The sequence below is a fragment of the Parasteatoda tepidariorum genome, chromosome 11 (genome assembly GCF_982258835.1).
Source record: "Parasteatoda tepidariorum strain Cologne lab strain chromosome 11, Ptep-v5.0, whole genome shotgun sequence".
Classification (NCBI taxonomy): domain Eukaryota; kingdom Metazoa; phylum Arthropoda; class Arachnida; order Araneae; family Theridiidae; genus Parasteatoda; species Parasteatoda tepidariorum.
The window spans coordinates 17,411,509-17,433,168 of NC_141765.1; the positions used below are offsets into that span (position 1 = coordinate 17,411,509).

Consider the following 21,660-nt stretch of genomic DNA (forward strand, 5'->3'; position numbering starts at 1 on the left):
TTTTCAAGGACTTGTTTTTGTTTTAACCAACATTTATGAACATGTAGTGACCAATCAATTAACTATGATGTCATGAAGCTTTAGTTGCTAAATGGCAATGTCAAAATGAAAACAGTTCATATGTCAGCCACAAGCTAAAATGTAGCTCGTTGTTAATAAATATAACATTACTCATTTGAACATGTTCTTTTAATTTTACAGTCCTGAGGACTGATCAATTAAACATTATGTTAGAAATTAGATTACAGCTCAACACTTTTAGCAGAAATTTTTTTTTTTTCCATCTTGCACAGAAAATTTACTGACTTAGCAATTTTTGTGAGCATTCTTAAAGAGTATTTTAAAAAAAATTACTTATTTACATAAGATAAGAAAAAAATACTAAAAAAAAAATAAATATATCTAAATAAAATCATATAAATGAATAACAGATGTGAGTCAAATGTTATATCAAAATTGCACAGAGAATTCATTTTTGCAATTCAAAAATATACCCTTTCACCTTTTTTTAAATTAAGAAAAAAAAAGGTAAAAATATTCATCAATATTTTTACAAACAGATACTACAGGTTTCCAATGTTTTATAAATAGGGTAAAGTAATAGCAGTTCATTTCCCCACTGATGATCAATCAATCATTTTCACAGAAATATCTGACAAAAAGGCAGTATAAAACAATAAACACTGAATGAATAACAAAAAAAAAAAAAGATATAACAAATAAATACTACCATTCTGATAAAGGTGATTGAAAAAAAGTAAGCTGTTAAAAAGAGCTTTGCCATCAATGTTATAAATAATGTCCATAGCAAAATATGTGTCAATACTTGAAATAAGTTTAGTAAAAGTGCATTTCAGCTTTTAAATAAAATATACTTTGATCCAATTTCTTTTTAAATTGGAATTAAGTGATCTAAAAAACCAGTCATGTCAAGAAATGCATGTCTTATTTTTTAAATTAATATAATTGGTTTTTAATAATTAAAATCACCTAAATAAATGCCAAATGTTAATTGTGATTTTAAATGCAGTTCACATATGAATACAATCGATGGCAATGGATTCAAGAAGATATTGAATGAGTTTTCCAATTTTCGGCTGCTTCCAACAGATTGGTGAAAACATATCAACGAAACAAAACTGGATTCATTCTTAAAACTGGGTATGCACCCAGATGATTAAAACTGGTTTCAGGAAAATTAGTGAACTGAAGATGTAGCAGCAATAAACAGTATTCCATTCAAATTTAGATGGTATGAAGAATTTAACCTTCCTGGAGAATATTTGACAAATTTGTTGGTAGCATATAATTTTCTACGAGGATAAAAAAAATATTGGTTTGTAATACGAAAAGAGCAGACAAGGAGAGATTTGCAAAAAAAAAAAATAAATAAATAAATAAACTAATATTCAGAAGGTTAACTTACACTTTTTAGGTGTGATCAAATAGGTAGTAGCTATCTTCAATAAAACTGAATTGGTAACTAGTAAATAGCATGCTTAAACTACTTTGAAAAACAATTATTTGATAAGTACATCTATTTAAGCAAACTGTAGACATGCATATAAACAGGCAGGTGTGCCTTATTTTTTCAACCTTAAGGTGTATGTATGTATGTACATATATATACACACATACTTACCTTTAAGTGTCTGTATACAAACACACCACATATATGTATTTGAATATATATACCTTAACACTGATGTAAAACTGTCAGATATTATAAAAAACTTTTGACAATAACACTAAGAATGAATTATACAAGGTCAGTATATAAAATAATATACTATTGAGATTATTAGAAAAGCTAAGTTTAAGAAATTAGTCTAGTAGACATAGATCAGATGTCAAGACTTTACACAAAAGCAGTTAGAAAATATAAAACAGCCACATAATTACATCATCACAGATAAAATTGAATATAATTCATCGATTGTTATTTCATTATTAAATGCTCAAGTAAATTGCTACATACTTGTATAGAATTGAATGGCTTAATCACTAGAACATTAAGGCGGATAGAAATTCCTATCAAATAAACTAAGAGCTCTTAAATTCCACACACTGTAATCATCACATTAAAAATATGTTGAATTAACAGGCATGAAATACTTTTTAATGGAAATAAAAACTGAAGGGAATAAAAGTTCACTTCATTTCAGTGTTTCATTATTTTTGTTACTGGAGTAAACAGCCAATTACTTTAACTGTTACTACTGTCTTGTTTCTACAAGCTTTCTTTTAACCATTGAGATCATAGTGAGGAATCAAGATATTCCTGCTGTACTGTGGCACACCCCATTCATATCTAGGGCGTGGAGGTAGTTGTCAGTAAGCTAAGGATGCTTCTTTATATTCAGACCCTTCCATAGTAAAGAAATCCTCCAGTTTCCACTGCAGTGTTTCAAATGTTGGGCGTTTCATTGGATCTTTATGCCAGCATTCTAGCATAATTTCATATAGTGCAGGAGGGCATCCAGGCGGACATGGCATTCTGTAGCCATGCTCAACTTGATGCAACACTTCAGCATTTGTCATACCTAAAAAGTTCAAATAAAGAAAATTGTCACTTCTTTTAAACACTAGTAATGAATGTGGCATAAAAAACTTTAAAAGCTACCCAAGGAATAAGGCAAAAACTAAAGACCAACAAATTAAGCAAACAAAGTTAAGATATCCTTATCATTAATACAATTATATTAATAAAACAGGTCTCAGTTCATCAAATGTTTAATCATTTACGCCTTAACTGTTTTTTAGATCAAATATTCTTAATGTGGATAAAATAAGAAATTGTTTTTTTAATATTTGTATATAGAGGAGAAAACAAGTTGATGGTGCTTAACACAAGGCACATCAAACACAAGGCATGTCATACTCAACAAATCAGAAAGTGCAGGACACTACCTGCACCAAAGCATAGTGCATAAAGTAGAAATAAAATAATTAGAAAAATGTTTTAATTCAAAATATTAAATTTACTTTCGTTTCATTATAAAACTTTAATTCCTCTTCAATTTTTTTAAAAATGATAAATTTTAAATATTTATACATTTTTTAACAATATATACTAAAATCTTTTTTTTTTAATGAAATTATTTTAAATAAAATAATTCAACTGAACCACCAGTTTAGATTTAATCATAACATGGTGTTTATTTTTTTAAAAACAAAAGTCAAAACATTTTTGAAACAGTCTACACATACCAAACTACTTTTAAATATAGCAAATAACTAAAAAAAGACAGGGATGGCAAACTTCACAAGTCCAACAAAAGTCCCCTCAGAAGAAATATGTCTTTTCATATCATATCCATGTAAATAACTCTTTTTCAAAATTAAACAATTATTATTTTTATAATTAAATTGTAAGAAATAAATATAAAAATTAAAACATTTTTTTAAAAACAGTTTATGATTGAAATCTAGTATAAATAATAATTCTAAAGGTATTTAATATATCACTTCTAAATAAGTCTAAAAAACAAAAATTAAAAAGAAAAATAAATTTAACAAATTTCTTAAAAAATTAAAATTGCAATTTTTTAAATATTTTATGTGAATTAGTATAACAAAATCTAATGTTTTAATTGTATAAAAAAAGTTCAATTCTTTAAAACTGCTAAATTGACAGTTGACATACTAAACACATACACTACTACAAATCGAGTATTGAATTCATAATAGCATCATAATTTTTACAACTAAATGATGTCAAAAATTTGAAAAATTTTAATTTTTTGATACAAAAAAACTATTAAATTTTTGATACAGGAACCAATAGTTTAGCAGCATCTATAAACTGGCACAAGCTACAATTTTAGAAAACTTTTGAATTGTCAGTTTGTGCACTTAGTTCATCAAAATATCCTTCCTTAGTAGTAATTTTTGATAGATATGCCATGGCTTATTTTTTACTTAAAACTTAAAAAACATGTGTGGTGTACGCTGCAATTTATCTAGTGATTTCATTTTTTCGTGGACTTATGACAATTCACCAATCAACATGGATTTAATAAAAAATAAATGTTAACAAAAGATATTCTAAGATACCGGACTAATACTAATTTGCTCAGAAAATTGTATATTCAGGGTAGCCACAGAAAAAAATGAACAAAATAGTTGCATTTAGTAGCCGAAAACTATGAAAATAGTTGCCTAAATAAGAACTAAAATTCAGCAAAAACAAGACTAAAATGTTATTAAATGACTTAATTGTCATATACCATGATCCATTTAGTCAAGTTGGTGGCAAATATGATAATTTTTATATAAATGTCAGTGTTCTAGCGCTAAATTTTTATATAAAAAAAATCAGCATATTTGCAGAAAATTAAATACTTTTAATTACTAGAATTCAAAGAGTACTTTTTCATTAAAAAAAAAAAAAACACTTTTTCTAAGAAATTTTCCCTTTTATCAATAATTGAAACTGATTTACAAATATATTTATATATATATTGTGAAAAGTGATTACGCAGATTCAAAATTCATGCATTGTAATATCGTATTAAAAATTAGGTTTTTTAAAATCATGCAGAATTTCAAAGCAATAACTGTTAAAAAGGCGATCAAGAAACGAAAGACTTACGATAGAATCTGTGCAAATTGAACGCATTAAAAAGTGATGACTCAAATTTGTAATCTAAATTTTTTTATTATTTTTTAATTTTTAAGAAAAGAAATTCAGTGTGTTCAGAAGAATTTGCGGGTCGTATGTTTTCAATCCAGTTTATGCTAAAAAAAATTGCTAGGAGTACAGAAAAGTCTCCTTTTCCTGAAAATAGTCGCTTTTTTAGCCTTTTCAAGAAAAAAAAGTTGCCATAGTCGTCTCATGCTGAAAATAGTTGCATTTTAGTCGCCTGTGGCAACCCTGTATATTTTACTCATTCTCAACTATTATTTTTTTAAAAAAAAATATGGCAGGGTAAAAGAAGTGCTTGATTGATGATAGACTGAACAAATGTGTAACTAATTCCAATTTACAAAATGAGAATAATAACATGCCTGTCTGCATTCTGAGGATTCCGGAGAAATGTTTTTTTTTGGTTAAAACAATCTCACAAAGCAAAAAAACATGAAGCCCGAGTGGAAATTCAAATTTACATCTGCAAGAGACAGTTCTCGGGAATGTATAGGTGGGTGGAGGTTTGTGAAGAAGAGCAAATAAGAAGGAGAAAAAAATTTCTTGCCACGCCTATTGATGAGGTCATCCCATGATCAGCTCATGGTATTTTACTCCAAACTCTCCTCTGTTCGACTACACCCAGTTAGCAGTTTCAACTTTCTTTTTACACCATGATATTTATGAGTCTAATATTGAACAGGAGATTTTGAGTTGACGCATTTTATGATTGAAAGTTTTTTAGTTCATTTTCATTTGCATAGCCGCCAACTCCCGGAAGATTTTATTTTCCTATTTAAAGTGCTAGAGTATTTTGAATTATAATAATTTTGAATTATAACTTTTTGAATTATAATAATTTTAAATGAGTTTGACCACCACTACATATAAAAAATTACAACAAATATATAAAAGCATATTAGTCCATACGATAGCGAATTTCAACTTGATTAAAATATAAATATATTTTTGAGGAAGATAGTTTTTCGGTAATTGTTTTACTACCACTTGAAAAATCCATTCTCGAAAAGAGTGAATGTTGGCAGGTATGCATTTGTGATATGCCACTGCCAAAATTATTTTCTTTCTTTTTGTGCTTAAATTCACAAATAAATAAAATAGCCAAAGGACAGATCGAAGAATGGATGGATGTAGATGCCAATGAACCTTTTGTTCCTCATTTTACAAAGGATAAATTTATTTTCATCCGTGCGAAACTAAAATGATGGTGGCAAAGTATCAGATTCTGAAACACCACTAAAAAATACAATGGATGAATACATAAGGCTCGCTCAGCAGTTTTCAAAGATTTAGAAAAATAAAAATTTCTGAGGAGGGACAAAGGGACAATCAACCAAAAAAAAAAAAAAGAAAATAAAAAGAATGACACTGACTAATACTTTAAATAAAATATGCAGTGATTTTTTCGCACACTTATACATTAGCCATTAATTTCTTACTTTTACATTTCCATATCTTGGCCTTTTTTGACCTTTCCAAACTTCATTCATAATCCGGAAAAATTGGTAATTCGAAAACGAGTAAATCCCATCGATATTGGATTATCGATGCTTTCCAGTACTATATTAAATTTGATTTGTTCAAATTTTAGCTATAATATTTATTGCTAAATAATCAAAATACTTATTGCTAAATAATTGTATTGGTCCTTTTTAGTTTAGTCTTTTCAATTGCATCAGCTTTTTTCCACATTCTTCCAGTGTTGTGGAAGAAATGCGTTTTTTTCCCCTTCAAAGTACCAACCTTGACTGGGAAATTTTATTGCAAAAGAATATAATATTTTCAATTCAGAAATATTTTGTTCAGAATAGAAAGTTTTCCCAGTTACTAGTATGATTTTAAGAATGAAGCACTGAAAAACTCATTATAGTTTGAAATCAACATACAGAAAATTTTTATAGTCCTAATGCATTAAAAATTGTCCAGTTTCAATTAATTCTTTTATAAAAATATTTAATTAAAATTTGTACGCTAGTAAGACATACTTAATCGAACAATGTTAATTTAATAGATTACCATTGATTCACAATTAAAAAGAATTCTATAATATGATTGAAATCTATGTTTTTTAAAATTAGATGGAAGGGGCAAATCAATTATTGTAAAACTGCAAAATTCCACCATATAAGATTTGTTACTACATTTGCTAAAAATAATAAAAAAACATGTGACCCTTGAATTCCTCCCCTATAAAATTTGATTATGTAAAATAACCGAATTTGCAAAAATGTTTAAAGCACTGGATCATACAGGTAGGGTTATATGTTAAACCATTATTATTGAATGGTCTCTAAGTTTGAACTATCAAATTTTGTTATTTTTAAGAGCATTATTAAAATAAAAAGTTCCAGCATTAAATATATAAATTGTTTGATACTTGATATTGATTACTTGATCTAATTTGATTAATCTGTATTTGAATTAGTAAAAAAATAGGATGTTTAAAACAAACAAAATTGAGGACTAATAAAGAATACATTTTTATCAGGAAAATCTGGAAATAGAAAAAAATTCTTTCATATAAATTGATTCATTTTAAACTTTTAGCAAAGAACAAATTTATACAATCATATTATAATATTCTACTGAATCCTAAGTTGAATAATTATGTAATAATCAGTGAGTTAACTCTTATTACAGTTTACTTGATGTTATCTTCAGCATACAAATTTTAAATAAGAAATGTTAACTTGCTATTTTAACTTACTAATGTTAACTATTCTGAAAAACAATTTCGAAGGAAAAAAAAAAACCAACATAGTTTTGATTGAATGAAGATAATACCTATAGTTAAGAATAGAAATGCCATAATTAGCTGCAACATATTTTATTAGAGTATTAAAATAAAGTTTTTATATTTTGGTTGACTGTAATTATAAAAAAAGTTTGGTTTAAATTAAAAAAAAAAAAAATGCTTTTTTACACTCATAAAAATTACCTTAACTTCATTGATAAAGATAACTTACCAGGATAAGGAATTCTTCCATAAGTTACCAATTCAGTAAGCATAATACCAAAACTCCAGACATCAGACTTTATTGAAAATTTACTATAATTTGCTGCTTCAGGTGCAGTCCATTTGATTGGAAATCTTGCCCCAACTCTAGCTTCATATTCATCCTCCTAAAGTAACATAATTTCTATTAGTATATCATATCAAAAATAGGAATACTAATTATCATTTTTAACCAACCAAAAATTTAGTTTGTTTTTAGAAAGGACTCTGATAGAAGTTTTATAACATAATTACTTTAATAGGCTATTTTATAAGTACTTCAATAGACAAATTATTAGTTGGGATAATAAGTTGGGATTTAGGCAGAGTATGAATAGCTGAAGTTTGTCCCTTCCCCCAAAATGAACTTTAATGTTGCCATTTTAAATTTTTTGATGAGGGAATTGAACTAAAAAATTGATATCTAGACAAGTGAGGTATTATTTCGCATGTATTTCTCTATGTTTCATGAATCAAATGAAACTAAACACAGGTCTACAAAACTAAGAGGATAGAAGTTATTAGGGTTTTATGCAGAATGAGTACAAATTTTGATGTCTGTCATTATTTAGGCATATCAAAAAATTTTCTTATGCTGAATTGAATATAACTTAAACAAATTTGGTAAGACTAATACCGTATATAATAGGGTATAAGGTGACCATTGAAAAAGTTTACCCGTGGCATAAGTTGATCCCCTAGTTTTGACTAAGTGTTTGCAAATTTTTGGCACGTCTGTCATATAAGTCAACTGCCTAAAACACAATGTAATTCTTATCATTGAAATATTTAAACATAACAAAGTTTTTCTGCTTTTCAGTCTCGAAGTAATTTTATAGTTTGAACCAGGGTTGGCAAGATTTTGCCACAGGTGGAAAAAACCATGGTAAATACCGGTAAAAACCGTCCTGGCAAAAGCAGGTTTTTGCCAAGCAAATTGGCAAAAAGTGGCAAAAACCTATATTTTCCAAGATGAGAGGACAAAAACACATTTTTGATACAAAATTATTCCTAAAATTGAAATATATACTATAAATATAAATAATTACAAAAAAATTAACAAAATTATTATTCCATAATTAAATGATATTGTAATAATATATCATTTTAGTAATTTAAAACATTATTGATTGGAAAATTTGTGATTATTCTTTTTTTCCAGTAAAATGAACTTATTTTAAATTAATATAACTATAATTTAAAACATAAAATATCTATCAATATGTGTAGTTAATTATTGTACAAATAATAATTTTTTATAATAAATAATAATATTATGCAAATAATATTTATTTATTTGTAAAAAAAACATTTATTTTAGGATTCTAAAATGAAAAGAGATTACAAACTTTCAATCTTTTAAAAATTATTACCATTATATCAATTATTAATATGTTAAAAATAATTTTTTCATGTAATGTATCAAAATTATTATTCCTTATGATTGATTTAAATTTGTTTCAAGTATTTTGTAATAATATTTAATCAGCAATTTAGATAATTTGGTTTTTGCCGGTTTTTACCAGTTTTTGCCGGTTTTTACCAGGTTTTTGCCACTGTCCTGGCAAAAACCCCTTTTTGCCGGCAAAAACTCCAACCCTGGTTTGAACTGAACTAATCAAAAATTAGAAAATATTCGTTCAAGTCCAGCTATCAAAAGAGAAGGAATGAATGATTAAATAATTAGAAAAAATATTTTGGTTTTTAACTGATATTCTAAATTATTATTTTCTGCCAATTTAGGGGTTCACTATTCTAAACTTTATTTTTTAACCCAGATTCTTTTAACAAAATGTACGTACAGTAGATGGAGACATGCTCATAGTAAAAATTTTAAAATTAAATGGCGGATATTTTGTTTTAGTCTTTTCAAATACTCATTACTGACATTTTTTTAATCGAAGAACTTCTACATTTTTTATCTAAAAATATATCATAATCATTTTGAAATATAGGACTGCTAACATATACATCCATTGATGTACAGTAGAGAACCAATTATCCGGATGCTCGGGACCATCGCTATCCCGAATGTCTGAATTTCCCGGTTTTCCGGATCGACGAAAAAGGGACGTTAATCAATATTTTATTGAACTCGAATTGCAAGGAAAAAGCGTACCGCATAAAGTAAGAGAAAAAAGAAAGGCACTCCTAAATTTAAAAAGAAAAAAAAATGGTAGAAAAATAACATTTAAAAGAATAAAAAAAAATTGCAAGATTAGACAAGAAAAACAAGTTTAAAAATTACAAAATTCCATATTTAATTTTTAAAAATAATTAAAATTCCTAAATTAACTAATATAAACAAAACCAATGACTAAATAACGCAATATAATTCACACCTAATTATAGGGGGGGAAACGATAATAAAATAAAAGGAAAACTTATTAATTTAAATAAAAACACCTGAAAATTATTGAACCAAAACGATAGTTAAAAAGGGCACTAGCATAAATATTAAAACCCGGGACAAAGCAAGATCAACGGAATTTTAAAAAAAAACCTAATGACAAAATTTATGTATAAAAAGAATTTATTTATTGAGTGTGAAATTTATCATGAAAAGAAAAAAAAATCAAACGTAGTGGAATCAGAAAAACAAAACTGCAATCTGTTTCATAAAATAATCCTATGTCTAAATTACTAAACAATTCTTTTTTTTGTTGTTGTTGATAAAACATGGTTTTTAATTACAGCAGATGTGATTCCACATCAAGAAAAACTTGCAAATGATACCGCACCTCCAAAGAATCAGAATTTATTCAAAAGAAAAAGATTTTATTTTTATTAATCGATGTCAAATAGATAACATATTTTTCTCGTTCATCTTCTGTTCACTGATATGCATGCAATGCAATTTACCCACCTCTCTCGTAAATCAAACAGAAAACGAAATCAGCATGCCACACCCTTGAGTTTGATTGACGGCCTAAAGGAGAAAATAAAACATTCCTCTCTTCCCTGCCTCCTCTCGATTTTCAAGGTCACGAAGGAAATGATTTTTCTTGGGTAAACGGGGAAAAAAATTCTCCACTTCCTTATATTTTCCTCTACTCAACTTCAAGGATGAGTCCAATTTCAGCTTTTTTTTCATAATCGTTCTAGTTTAAAATGACGGGAAAACCGAGCAAAAATTTTTCACGGTTTTCTGGATACCGGATAAATGGTTCTCTACTGTATTTTAGAGCCCTGCAAGCTATACAATCTAAATAAATTATACAATGAGTGCAATGTGAACGCATATAACACAAAGTTTTATAGATAAATAATTTACCATCATTTAGCAATATATATATATATATTAATTGTGTACTTTATTCTTTCATATATTTGTATTTTTCCCCCATTTTTAGCGAAATTCTGATTACTGCAATGTAAATTGTTACGATTTAGTATAAAAGTTACAAAGTTAAATTTATAAAACATTAAGATGATAATTTGAAACAAAAATTATTGGAAATGATATAATGTGAAAAAAAAACTCCATTTGGTGGGCATAAAGATGTGAGAAGTTTTCAAGTGGGACCACCTTGACGAAACCTGTTGAAATATGATACTGAATCATGTAAACACTAAAATAAGCTTCATATTGAATTGTGAAAAGATTATACACTGGTTATCATAAATTAAGGAAAATTCACAAAAATCGCGATAACTCAAGAAATTACACATGGAATTTTATGAAACTTACCCACAATATACAACACATAGTAAGGTATTAAACAACATAAAAAGAAATTATCAGACATTAATAGTAGTATAGAAATTAGCACATGTATAAAATAAACAAATTGGAAGTATCGGTTTGCAATAGAAAAAGTACCTTTAATATGGAATATGATTGCCTCTAGAAGCAATACAGCACAAACAGCGATGTGTGATGCTTTCAATTATGCGGTCTATCAGTTCAATAGGAAGTGAGAGCCATTGCTCTTGTAAAGCAGTTGCAAGCGTGGCAAGGGTCTGAGGGGGCGGATTGATGGCAGATACACGCCTCCCTAGAGCATCCCAAACGTGCTCGATAGGATTCAAGTCCGGGGATCGAGCTGGCCACTCCATGCGAGTAATTGTTTCCTGTTGAAGATAATCATCAACAATGCGAGCTCTGTGTGGTCTTGCATTATCGTCCTGTAACAGGAAGCAATCACCAATTGCCCCGGCATATGGGCGCACATAAGCATCAAGGATGTTGTCTCGATAAACCTGAGCATTCACGGTTCCCCTTGGAAAGACATGGAGGTATGTGCGCCCTCCTAAGGATATGCCTCCCCAAACACAGACACTGCCTCTTCCGTATGCATCTCTTTCACGGATGTTTGATGGATGATAACGGGTCCCAGGTTCTCTCCATATCAAATAACGTCTACTGTCACTTTCTAGACTAAACCTGGACTCATCCGTAAAGAGAACAGGCCTCCATTGATCTGACGTCCAGTGGACATGTTGTCGGGCCCACTGCAAACGGTCTCTCCTATGGCGTGATGTGAGCGGCACGCAAATGGCTGGTCGTCTCGCATACAGACCACCTTCGTGGAGCCTTCTGCGCACAGTTGACGTTGACACCAACCTTCCGGTGGCTGCAGCAAGAGAGGATCTAAGATGTGTCGGAGTAGCGGTTCTATTCCTGCGTGCACTTAATGTCAAATATCGGTCATCGGCACTGGTCGTAACAGTTGGCCGTCCTTGACTGAACCTCCTAGATGCCGAATCTGTGGTTTGAAATTGCCTCCAAAGTCTATGAACCACAGATGGACTCACATTTAGCCATCTGGCCACTTCTGATTGACTCTGCCCTGCCTCTAGTCTCCCGATGGCTCTCCATCGTAGTTCTTCAGGCAAATGATGCCTAGAGGTCATTATTACGAATTGGCTATCTCAGATTTTCAATGTCGCAATCACAGTAAAATTTGTGTGCTTTCTCTCAAACTTGGACTTTTATGCTCCAGGCAGATGACGTAAGCCGAGTGCAGCGCCACTAATTTGCATATTGCAATTTTACTCAGCTACTCTTAGTGGACAACATATGCAAATTTTGCACGGTTTGGCTTACTTTTGAAAGAGTTATCGCTATTTTTGTGATTTTTCCTTAATTTATGATAACCAGTGTATATTAAATAGTGTAGATAAGATAAGACATCGAAATGAATTAATGACATACACATTTATATCAGAACTGAGTAAAAAGAAGAAAAAAAACTACAATAAACATACGACTGTATATTAAATTGAATTCCAAAAATGCTAAAAGTGAGAAGAATAAATTATCATTCTAAATTTAGAGCAACATATAAGAAAAAAATTACGTAGACAAAATAATTAAATACATTTAGTTCAGCTGCTACATATCAAGACCTAAGTGTTTAAGTCTGTAATTTCAGATATTCAGTTTTATAATTTTGTAATCTTATGTAATTTTAACAAATACACTGAAGAGCCAAAAAAACTGGTATACCTGCCTAATATCTTGTAGGGCCCCCGCGAGCACATAGAAGTGCCGCAACACGACATGGCATGGATTCGATCAAAGTGTAAAGTAGTGCTGGAGATAATTGACACCATGAATTCTGCAGGGCTGTCCATAAGCCAGAGGGAGTAAGAGGGGGTGGGGATATCTTCTGAACATCACGTCGCAAGGCACCCCAAATATGTTCATGTTCGGGGATTTTGGTGGCCAGCGGAAGTGTCTAAATACAGAAGAGTGCTCTTGGATCCACTTTGTAGTAATTCTGGACGTGTGGGGTGTCGCATTGTCCTGCTGAAATTGCCCAAGTCCGTCAGAATGCACAATGGGCATGAATGGGTGCAGATGATCAGACAAGATTCTTACGTACCCGTCACCTGTCAGATTCTTATCTAAACGTATCAGGGGTCCCATATCACGCCAACTGCAAACACCCCATACCATCACAGAGCCTCCACTAGCTTGAACAGTCCCCTGTTGACATGTAGGGTCCATGGATTCATGAGGTTGTCTCCATACCCGTACACATCCATCAGCTCGATACAACTGGAAACAAGACTCGTCAGACCAAGCAACGTTTTTCCAATCGTTAACAGTCCAGTGTCTGTATTGACTGGCCCAGGCAAAGTGTAAAGCTTTGGCTCGTGAAGTCAACAAGGGTACACGTGTGGGCCTTCAGCTCCAAAAGCCCATATCGATGATGTTTATTTGAATAGTTTGCACGCTGACACTTGTTGATGGCCCAGCATTGAAATCTGTTGCAATTTGTGGAAGGGTTGCACGTCTGTCACACTTAATGATTCTCGTCAATCGTCGTTGATCCTGTTCTTGCATGATCTTTTTCCAACAGCAGCGATGTCGTAGATTTGATGTTTTACCGGATTTCCGATACTCGCGGTATACTCGTGAAATGGTCGTACGTGAAAATCCGAATTTCATTGCTATCTCGGAGATGCTATGTCCCATCTCCCGTGCGCCAACTATAACACCACATTCAAACTCACTTAAATCTGTATAACCTGGCACTGTAGCAGCAGTAACCGATCTAAGAACTGTGCTAGACACTCGTTGTATTATATACATGTTGCCGATTTCAGCGTTGTACTTTGATTGGCTCCATACCCCTTTATTTGCATACTCATGCCTATACCAGTTTTTTTTGGCTCTTCAGTGTAGTTTTATGATATTGAGAAGTGCATATTTCTTGAAATTTAAATTTAGAATTATCTCTTCATACCATTTGAATAAAAGTTACACAGAAATAAAAAATAAAACTTATTTCTATACATTTATATTAAAATTGTATCCATTTTTCCTGATTAAGGAATTACTTATAATGGTGACACAGAAAAGACCACACCAATCTAACTTTGTATAACTTTACAGTAGGTGTTTAGCCTTAATGCTTTATAAAGAAATTGACTACCAGCTTGAAGCTTCTCTCAATACACATCCTCATTAACATACTTTTTTAGCAACTAAAAATCCTGTATAACATGCATGTATTCTAAATATAAAGTAAACTCCCAGTTCCACTGCAAGACGTTTTTTTTTTTTAAAAAATGAAAAAAAATCTTTAACTGTTAAAGACTGCTTAAGTAATGAAATAAAATTACGACATATTACCTTTATTAGTCTAGCAAGTCCAAAATCAGCAATTTTTACCACATTCCCATCACCAACTAATATATTTCTAGCAGCAAGATCTCTATGGATGTAATTTTGAGACTCCAGATATGCCATACCAGCAGCAATTTGTGCAGACATGTCAATTAATTGCGGCAATTTCAGAGGTCGTCCACGACCTAAAATATTTCGATTTAATCCTTACTTTAAAAATATGCAAGATATAAATAACTAAAATTAAAACAAAGAGCAAACTAAATTAATATTTACCATAATTCAAGGACAAATAATATAAAAACATCAATAACTAATATAATTTAAATGTTCAAACTACCTTGCAAATATTCCAACAAACTGCCATTTTTCATCAATTCAGTTATTATATAAATAGGTTCTTCCAGAGTGCAAACAGCATATAACTGCACCAACTTTGGATGACGCAGTTTTTTCATTATCTGGGCTTCTGCTAAGAAATCTTTTGGATCCATTGTTCCTGTAATTAGAAAAATTTATAAAAGTATTAGATAATTATTAATTATAGAAGAGACTCTGACCTTAAGTACAATTTTCATATTAAGATAAATGTTTCTGACATAAGTTTTCAGACATACACTAGAACTTTAGCATACAATTTAACCTCAATACCAGAATTAAACTAAAAAGGTAGGAAAAAATGCAAGGATCAAGAAAAAAGGAGGTACAAAAATTTTTAAAGACAAAAATTATCTCTTAAGTTTAGCGTAAAAAAAGAAATCCATCAACAAATCAAACAGCATGAGAGAGAAATAAATTCTATTATAATTTATCCTCACAATCCTTTTCTAACATTCATTAAATATAGAATTATTGGTCAGCAGAAATTACTTTTTAAAATTTATTCATTTCACAAAGATAACATTTTTGTTCCGAAATACCAATTTCATTTATTGCTATTAAGATTCGAGATATATCTAGATTGAGCTATAACTAGTGTTACTATTAGTACTTCTTACATAAACAATAACTACAATCAGTCACTGAAGTTAGTATGCACCTGCTTTAAATACCTATGAGAATATTATCTCATTACAGTATCTATGGAAAATATTGCAATCAAAATTATGAACATAACTTTATTTTAATGCAATATTTGTTATGCTGAAATTTATGGTAAAAATTATATGCCTAGTTTCTTTTTGAATAACAGAAAACATTTTACCTCCGTCTGACAATAAATGTCTTTGCAAGCTAGTAAGAATACATTACACATTGAATGAAATTAACTATTTTTTTGTTTTGTTTTACATAATAACAATTACATTCAAGTAACTCATTCAAGAAAACAAATATTTTTAAAATTGATATTATTCAATTGTTCTTGGTGGAATATAATGCAGAAGCATAATGACTGGCTGCAATAATAATATTCAATAAAAATCCTAAAAACAAGCACTATTACAAATTTTTAATAGAATTGTGCTAAAAATTATATCAAATGTAACAGCTTTAATCACCTGTTTTTAGAGTCTTAATAGCAACTGGAGTAGTATTATTCCACAAGCCTTCCCACACTTCACCAAACTGCCCTTGGCCAAGTTTTCGAACAAATTTCAGAGAGCTCCGATCAATTTCCCATTGATCCCTTGTGTTATGTGACAAACCACCAGTTGTTGGCTTTTCCACCTGAAAACAAAATGAATCATTAGCTACATAACATTAAACTGAACACAAAAATGTTATCTGTGTAGGCAGTAGAAAAACTTATTTCTACATTATAAAGAAGTCTTTTTACTAAGAAATAATCTAAAAATGTCTTTATATATTATATCACATGAAAAACTGATTAAATAATAATTCACATTTTGCAAATAATATTAAAGCCCAAGCTGATTTACCAGGAGATGCTTCTCTAATTACGGTACTACTATATGTTTTCATTACATTGCAACACAAGCGTTTTTAACAAAATTTTAAATTAAAAAAAACAAAAACAATTAAGCTAATTTAATAATGGAAAATGTATAAAAGTATACAAAGATTTACAACTTAAAACCATGTTTTTTCATCTATTAATTTAAAAAATTAAGAAAATTATTTTGTGAACCAGAATATATATATATTAGAATTGATTTGTTGTACATCTGCACCTGATGTATGGCATCTTCCACGTATCAAAAATAGAATAAAACATTGAAACTTAATTAAATTCAAAGTTCACTTGTACTACGGTCATTTTTTAACACAAAACATGCATTTTATAAATAACAAATGTTATTCCATGGGCAACTGTTATAAGCCTGCACCTGATGTCAAAATTGGAATGAAATATTATATTACTGTGTGTCAAATTTTCAACAAATTCGAATTTTAACTGTTATACAGCCAATTTTAAACAATAAAAAACATACATTTCATAAATAAAAAATAGTAGAACTACATCGAATGTTCCCCCCTCCCCCCCCAGGCAACAGTTTCATTATACGCCTGCAGCAAATTTATGTAGCAAATTATAGCAATTCATAAACACAAAAATATTATTTTTCAAAGTTGAACATGTTTTGGTATACCTCTTTTGCAAGTTTTATAAAAATATAGCTATATATAAACACAAAACTATTATTTAACTATTATTAAACAGGTTATAAAACTATTATTAAACAGGCATCTAAACAGATTTGTCAATCTATTTTTGGCAGTTATAATTATGAATTTTCATGCTATTTTTATAGTCTCGATGCTTTAATACAACATTCTAATGAACATCGAACTTTGAATCACGCATTTAAAAAATGACTTTATGACACACTCGGTTAGCAAAGATCACAGTATAAATCCACATGGTTTTATCGACAAATTTTTAACATTGGATTTTCATTTGGATTTTGAAAGCTTATTGTGATATTTAGTCTGACTAATTTATTTATTAAAGTACCAAAGTTAAAAACACTGAAAGATTTTTGTTAAATTGGTTGGCATTACAATGAACTCAGTTAATATCGATAGCTATGAACAGATGAGCAAAATTTCATCACAAATTAGAATCAGTTTAACTGCAGAGCACAGATTGAAAAACACTGTCTTAGGCACATTTTTGAATCATAAAAAACTGGTCAATGAAATAAAAACTGACATAAGTGATAAATACAATGATTGTACATCATCAAATGATCATGAAATGAATTACTGGGTAAACAATTCACACGAAATAATACCTGAATGCAAGGTTTCCTGAGATTGACACAGAGGCCATCTGCATCTTTACTATAGTGTTCTACTAATTCTTGTAATGTACGGAAAGTAGTTCTTCGAGCAATAAAAAAGCCTCCTTCATCTAGCTGACGAATACGATAATGTTTTACGGTATCACCATCTTTGACTGAAAAACAAAATAAAAATGATCAGTAAGAGAATTTTCACAAATGCATATTTACGTATAGTAATGAACTATGCTGTTGCTTCTAATGCCACTTGCTAATACCAGTAAACCTGCTTTTTGCTTGGTAAAACCAAGTGAATTTAATGACAGAGGGTGCATTTCTTGTTTTTCAGTGGTGCCATCTATGGCCAAGAATACGACTTCAGCCACACACAACACAGCCCGTTTAAAGAGCGGACCCATTCATACATCTACAGATTGTAATATTGACCTGAACCATTTTTGCAAAGAATAAATTAAAAGAAAAGAATTAATCTCATTCAAATCACCAACTATTAACACTAATTTTAACAAATCATTTTCAAAGTTTGTTGTGAAATTTTTTTTAAAGGTTTTGGCAATCTAAGTGTAATATCCTGACTTACATATCCACTTATTTTGTGAGAACCCTGCTTTCTCCTATACATCACACAGATTAAAAACTATTATTCAATTAAACATGAAACAAAATAGACTTACCAGAAAGAGAAAAATCATTACGTCTGCTTTCACTATCCCTGATCAAAAATGCACCATGTTCATTTTCAGCTAATAAAAGCTTTTTTTCTGCTTCTATCCTTTTTATCTTTCCAAAATACCATCTACATAAAAATAGTACAATTAGTGATTAGCTCTAAAGATCTCTAATGTAAAAACCAACTAAGCCATTCTCAATGTTTCTGATTAGTTGATGCAGTCAGCATTTTCAGTGGCTTATAAATATCACAAGTCACTTGGCTCATCTGCTGGGAAAAACCAAACTCAAATGATAAAACATTTTATCAAAATTAATATCCCCCTCCCACCTCAAGTGATAGTTGATCTAAATTTAATTAACGGCTTTATGAAGAAAAAAATTTTTTTAATTAAACTTTTTCATTTTGGTAAGTACAATTGTTTCTTTTGCTGAAGCAGTTATTGGGCTGGTAATTGGCAAATGAAACAAGGGGAAGGGAGGTTACTCACAACAAAAAAAAAAATTATTCTGTAATTCATTATTTATCATAAATTTCAAGCATCTCTAAGGCTACAACTAGGGACCCATGCTTTTTCTTGTCTCCCTAGCAAGGCACAAGAAAAAGCCAGTAAATAAAAGTAAAAGGTAAATTGATTAATATCGCCTGCCATAATACATCAAATACAATGGATTGTAAAAACTGTATGCAATGATTATTTCATTTTATGCAGGCGATTAATAAAGCAATGAAATTATCAATTTATCTGCACCAAACATCTTTTTTTCGTAGAAAAAAATGTTTAATATCGAAATTGTTAATTAAATGATAATATTGTAAAAAATTGATTCCGTAACATATTTCTTCAATAAATTTTTCTGACTGTATTTAAAAACTGTAAAACTTCTTAGCATTTTTTCCTTGTTATTAAGATAATAGAAAATTTTTTAGCGACTGTCAATATTTTTTAAATTCCAGGATTTTTGAAATTTTATTACATTTAAGGTAATAGTTGCTTAAATATGAGTATCTACATTATTGATAAGATACACAGCACAGGTAAAGTTAGTGGTTTTCCGACTAACTTTAATAAGATGGAAAACATTATAGAACTTATTGATCCACCTATTCCAACAATTTAAATTTAAAGAAACTATTTAATGGAAAAAAAAGCTTAAAATATTAAGATAAAAATTAAAGTATTTTCACTTATCATTAACTTAAAATTATATCCAAAATGAAGAATTTACGTCGGACACCAGAATAAAAAATTTCAAATTAATTATACATCATATTTCACAGTTAAGAACTGAACTGAATTCTTTATTCAAATGTCAGCTTCAAAATTCAATCTTGACTTTTAAATTATAAACAATTTCACAAAGTTTAGACTATTTATAAATGAGTAATCATATTTAACTTTCCTGTGATTTATGTTCGACACCAACAATCAATTTAACTTCATTATTATTAGTTTTTATAAAATAAATTATCTTTTGATAGGTAATGATGTACATAATATTTCATATAAATACCACCTGTTTTTTGGGATTATCTTTTTATCACCAAGTTCTGGTGTTTGTTAGAATGCAATCAACACAGAGATGTACATGGAATAATGGGATAATCATATGTATAGTGTATGTAGGTGAGATTGTATTGGAGGTAGAGATTTGCGATTTTGATAATATTTATGACAGTTTTGAAATTGTACACATCAAGGTGTCTAAAACTAGCATAAAAAATTTACACTATTTCTTAGTTAACACTTCTTTGATTGTCCTTTTAAACTTTTACAGTAGGGAACCGATTATCCGGAACGATCGGGACCATCGCTATTCCGGATAACTGATTTTTCCGGTTTTCTGAATCGCTACAAAAAGCCGTTTTTTTTATTGTTAAACCCAACTAAAAAAATTTTTTTTTGGAAATAATCTTAAAAAGAAGAAAAAAACAATGGAGTAATACACTAATGATTATTTCCAAAATGATGGTAAGGTAAACAAAAAAGAAAGAAAAATCCTAAAATCTTATGAGGGAATTTTTTTTTTTTTTTTTAAAAATGGCGGGAAATTGTAGCGAATTTCGTTCCGGTTTTTTGGTTTTCTGATTTCCGGATAACGGGTTCTGTACTGTACTTTGTTTCGTAGAAAGGTGGCTTGTCTTTCAATTTATAATTTAAAAAAATTCCAAAAACAAAAAATTTGAAGACTTTAAAAATTTTTTTGCTTTAATTTTCCTTCCTGACTGTTAACTATTATTTGTCCATAAAATATGTCCCGATAGAATCAATTTGATTGATATAAGACAGTCTTGATATCGTTAATGAGTGAGTCAAATGCAGTAAAATTAAATTGAGCATGACATTATTACCACACACGAATTTTGAATCAAGCCAATTCTGTCTTATACACCTTTTTTTTAATGGAAATTCAGATTTTTTAATACTATTTTATTATGCACGAATTTCGAATCGTGTAGATTCTTTCATAAACCCATGTGACTTTTTAATCGTTTTATGATATGTTTTTATCATCATCGTTTTATCATATATTTCAACCAAGTAGTAATATTTTTTAATATCTTATAGAGAGACCTGAATTTCAATTGTACATTTGTGTAATTATTTTTGGATCACCTCAAATTGTGCTGAGTATTTTACATTGTCTTGCATTTTTGGCAGCTATTGCTAGAAATTTCTAAAAGGTATTTAAAATAAAATTTTTATTTCCAATTTTATTACAAGAAAATTTAGAAATGCACACTTAATTCTATCAGGACACGTTTCTCATGATTTGTTTTTCGTTTCTCGGGAATTGTAGTAGATTTCTATTAGGGATGTAATGAATATCCGGCCCTTTTGCGAAATATTCAGTAGGCGGAATATTTGGCAAGTACCTACTATTTGTAAAATTACTTAAAAAAATTTTTTTGGGGGAAAATTTTAATAGATTTAATAAAGAATACTTTAAAATCATTATTTTTACGGTACATTATTAGAAATAAGTTTTACACACATTAAGTTCTAAAACTTGCTAATTTATGTTCTGAAAGACACATGGGAAAGTGAAATTTGAATCC

General features: G+C 29.6%; 1 protein-coding gene across 1 annotated transcript in view; it reads right to left on the reverse strand.

Annotated features, from left to right (window-relative positions):
• LOC107451028 (tyrosine-protein kinase Src42A) overlaps positions 1-21,660 on the reverse strand; it is a 26,247-nt gene continuing 4,587 nt past the window's right edge. Inside the window, exons 2-8 of the mRNA XM_016066995.5 lie at positions 18,605-18,726; positions 17,922-18,085; positions 16,224-16,392; positions 15,065-15,223; positions 14,731-14,909; positions 7,615-7,771; positions 1-2,543 (exon numbers count right to left, since the gene is read on the reverse strand). Coding sequence (XP_015922481.1) covers positions 2,332-2,543; positions 7,615-7,771; positions 14,731-14,909; positions 15,065-15,223; positions 16,224-16,392; positions 17,922-18,085; positions 18,605-18,726 — 1,162 coding nt within the window. The 3' untranslated portion in view covers positions 1-2,331. The remainder of the gene's footprint in view (positions 2,544-7,614; positions 7,772-14,730; positions 14,910-15,064; positions 15,224-16,223; positions 16,393-17,921; positions 18,086-18,604; positions 18,727-21,660) is intronic.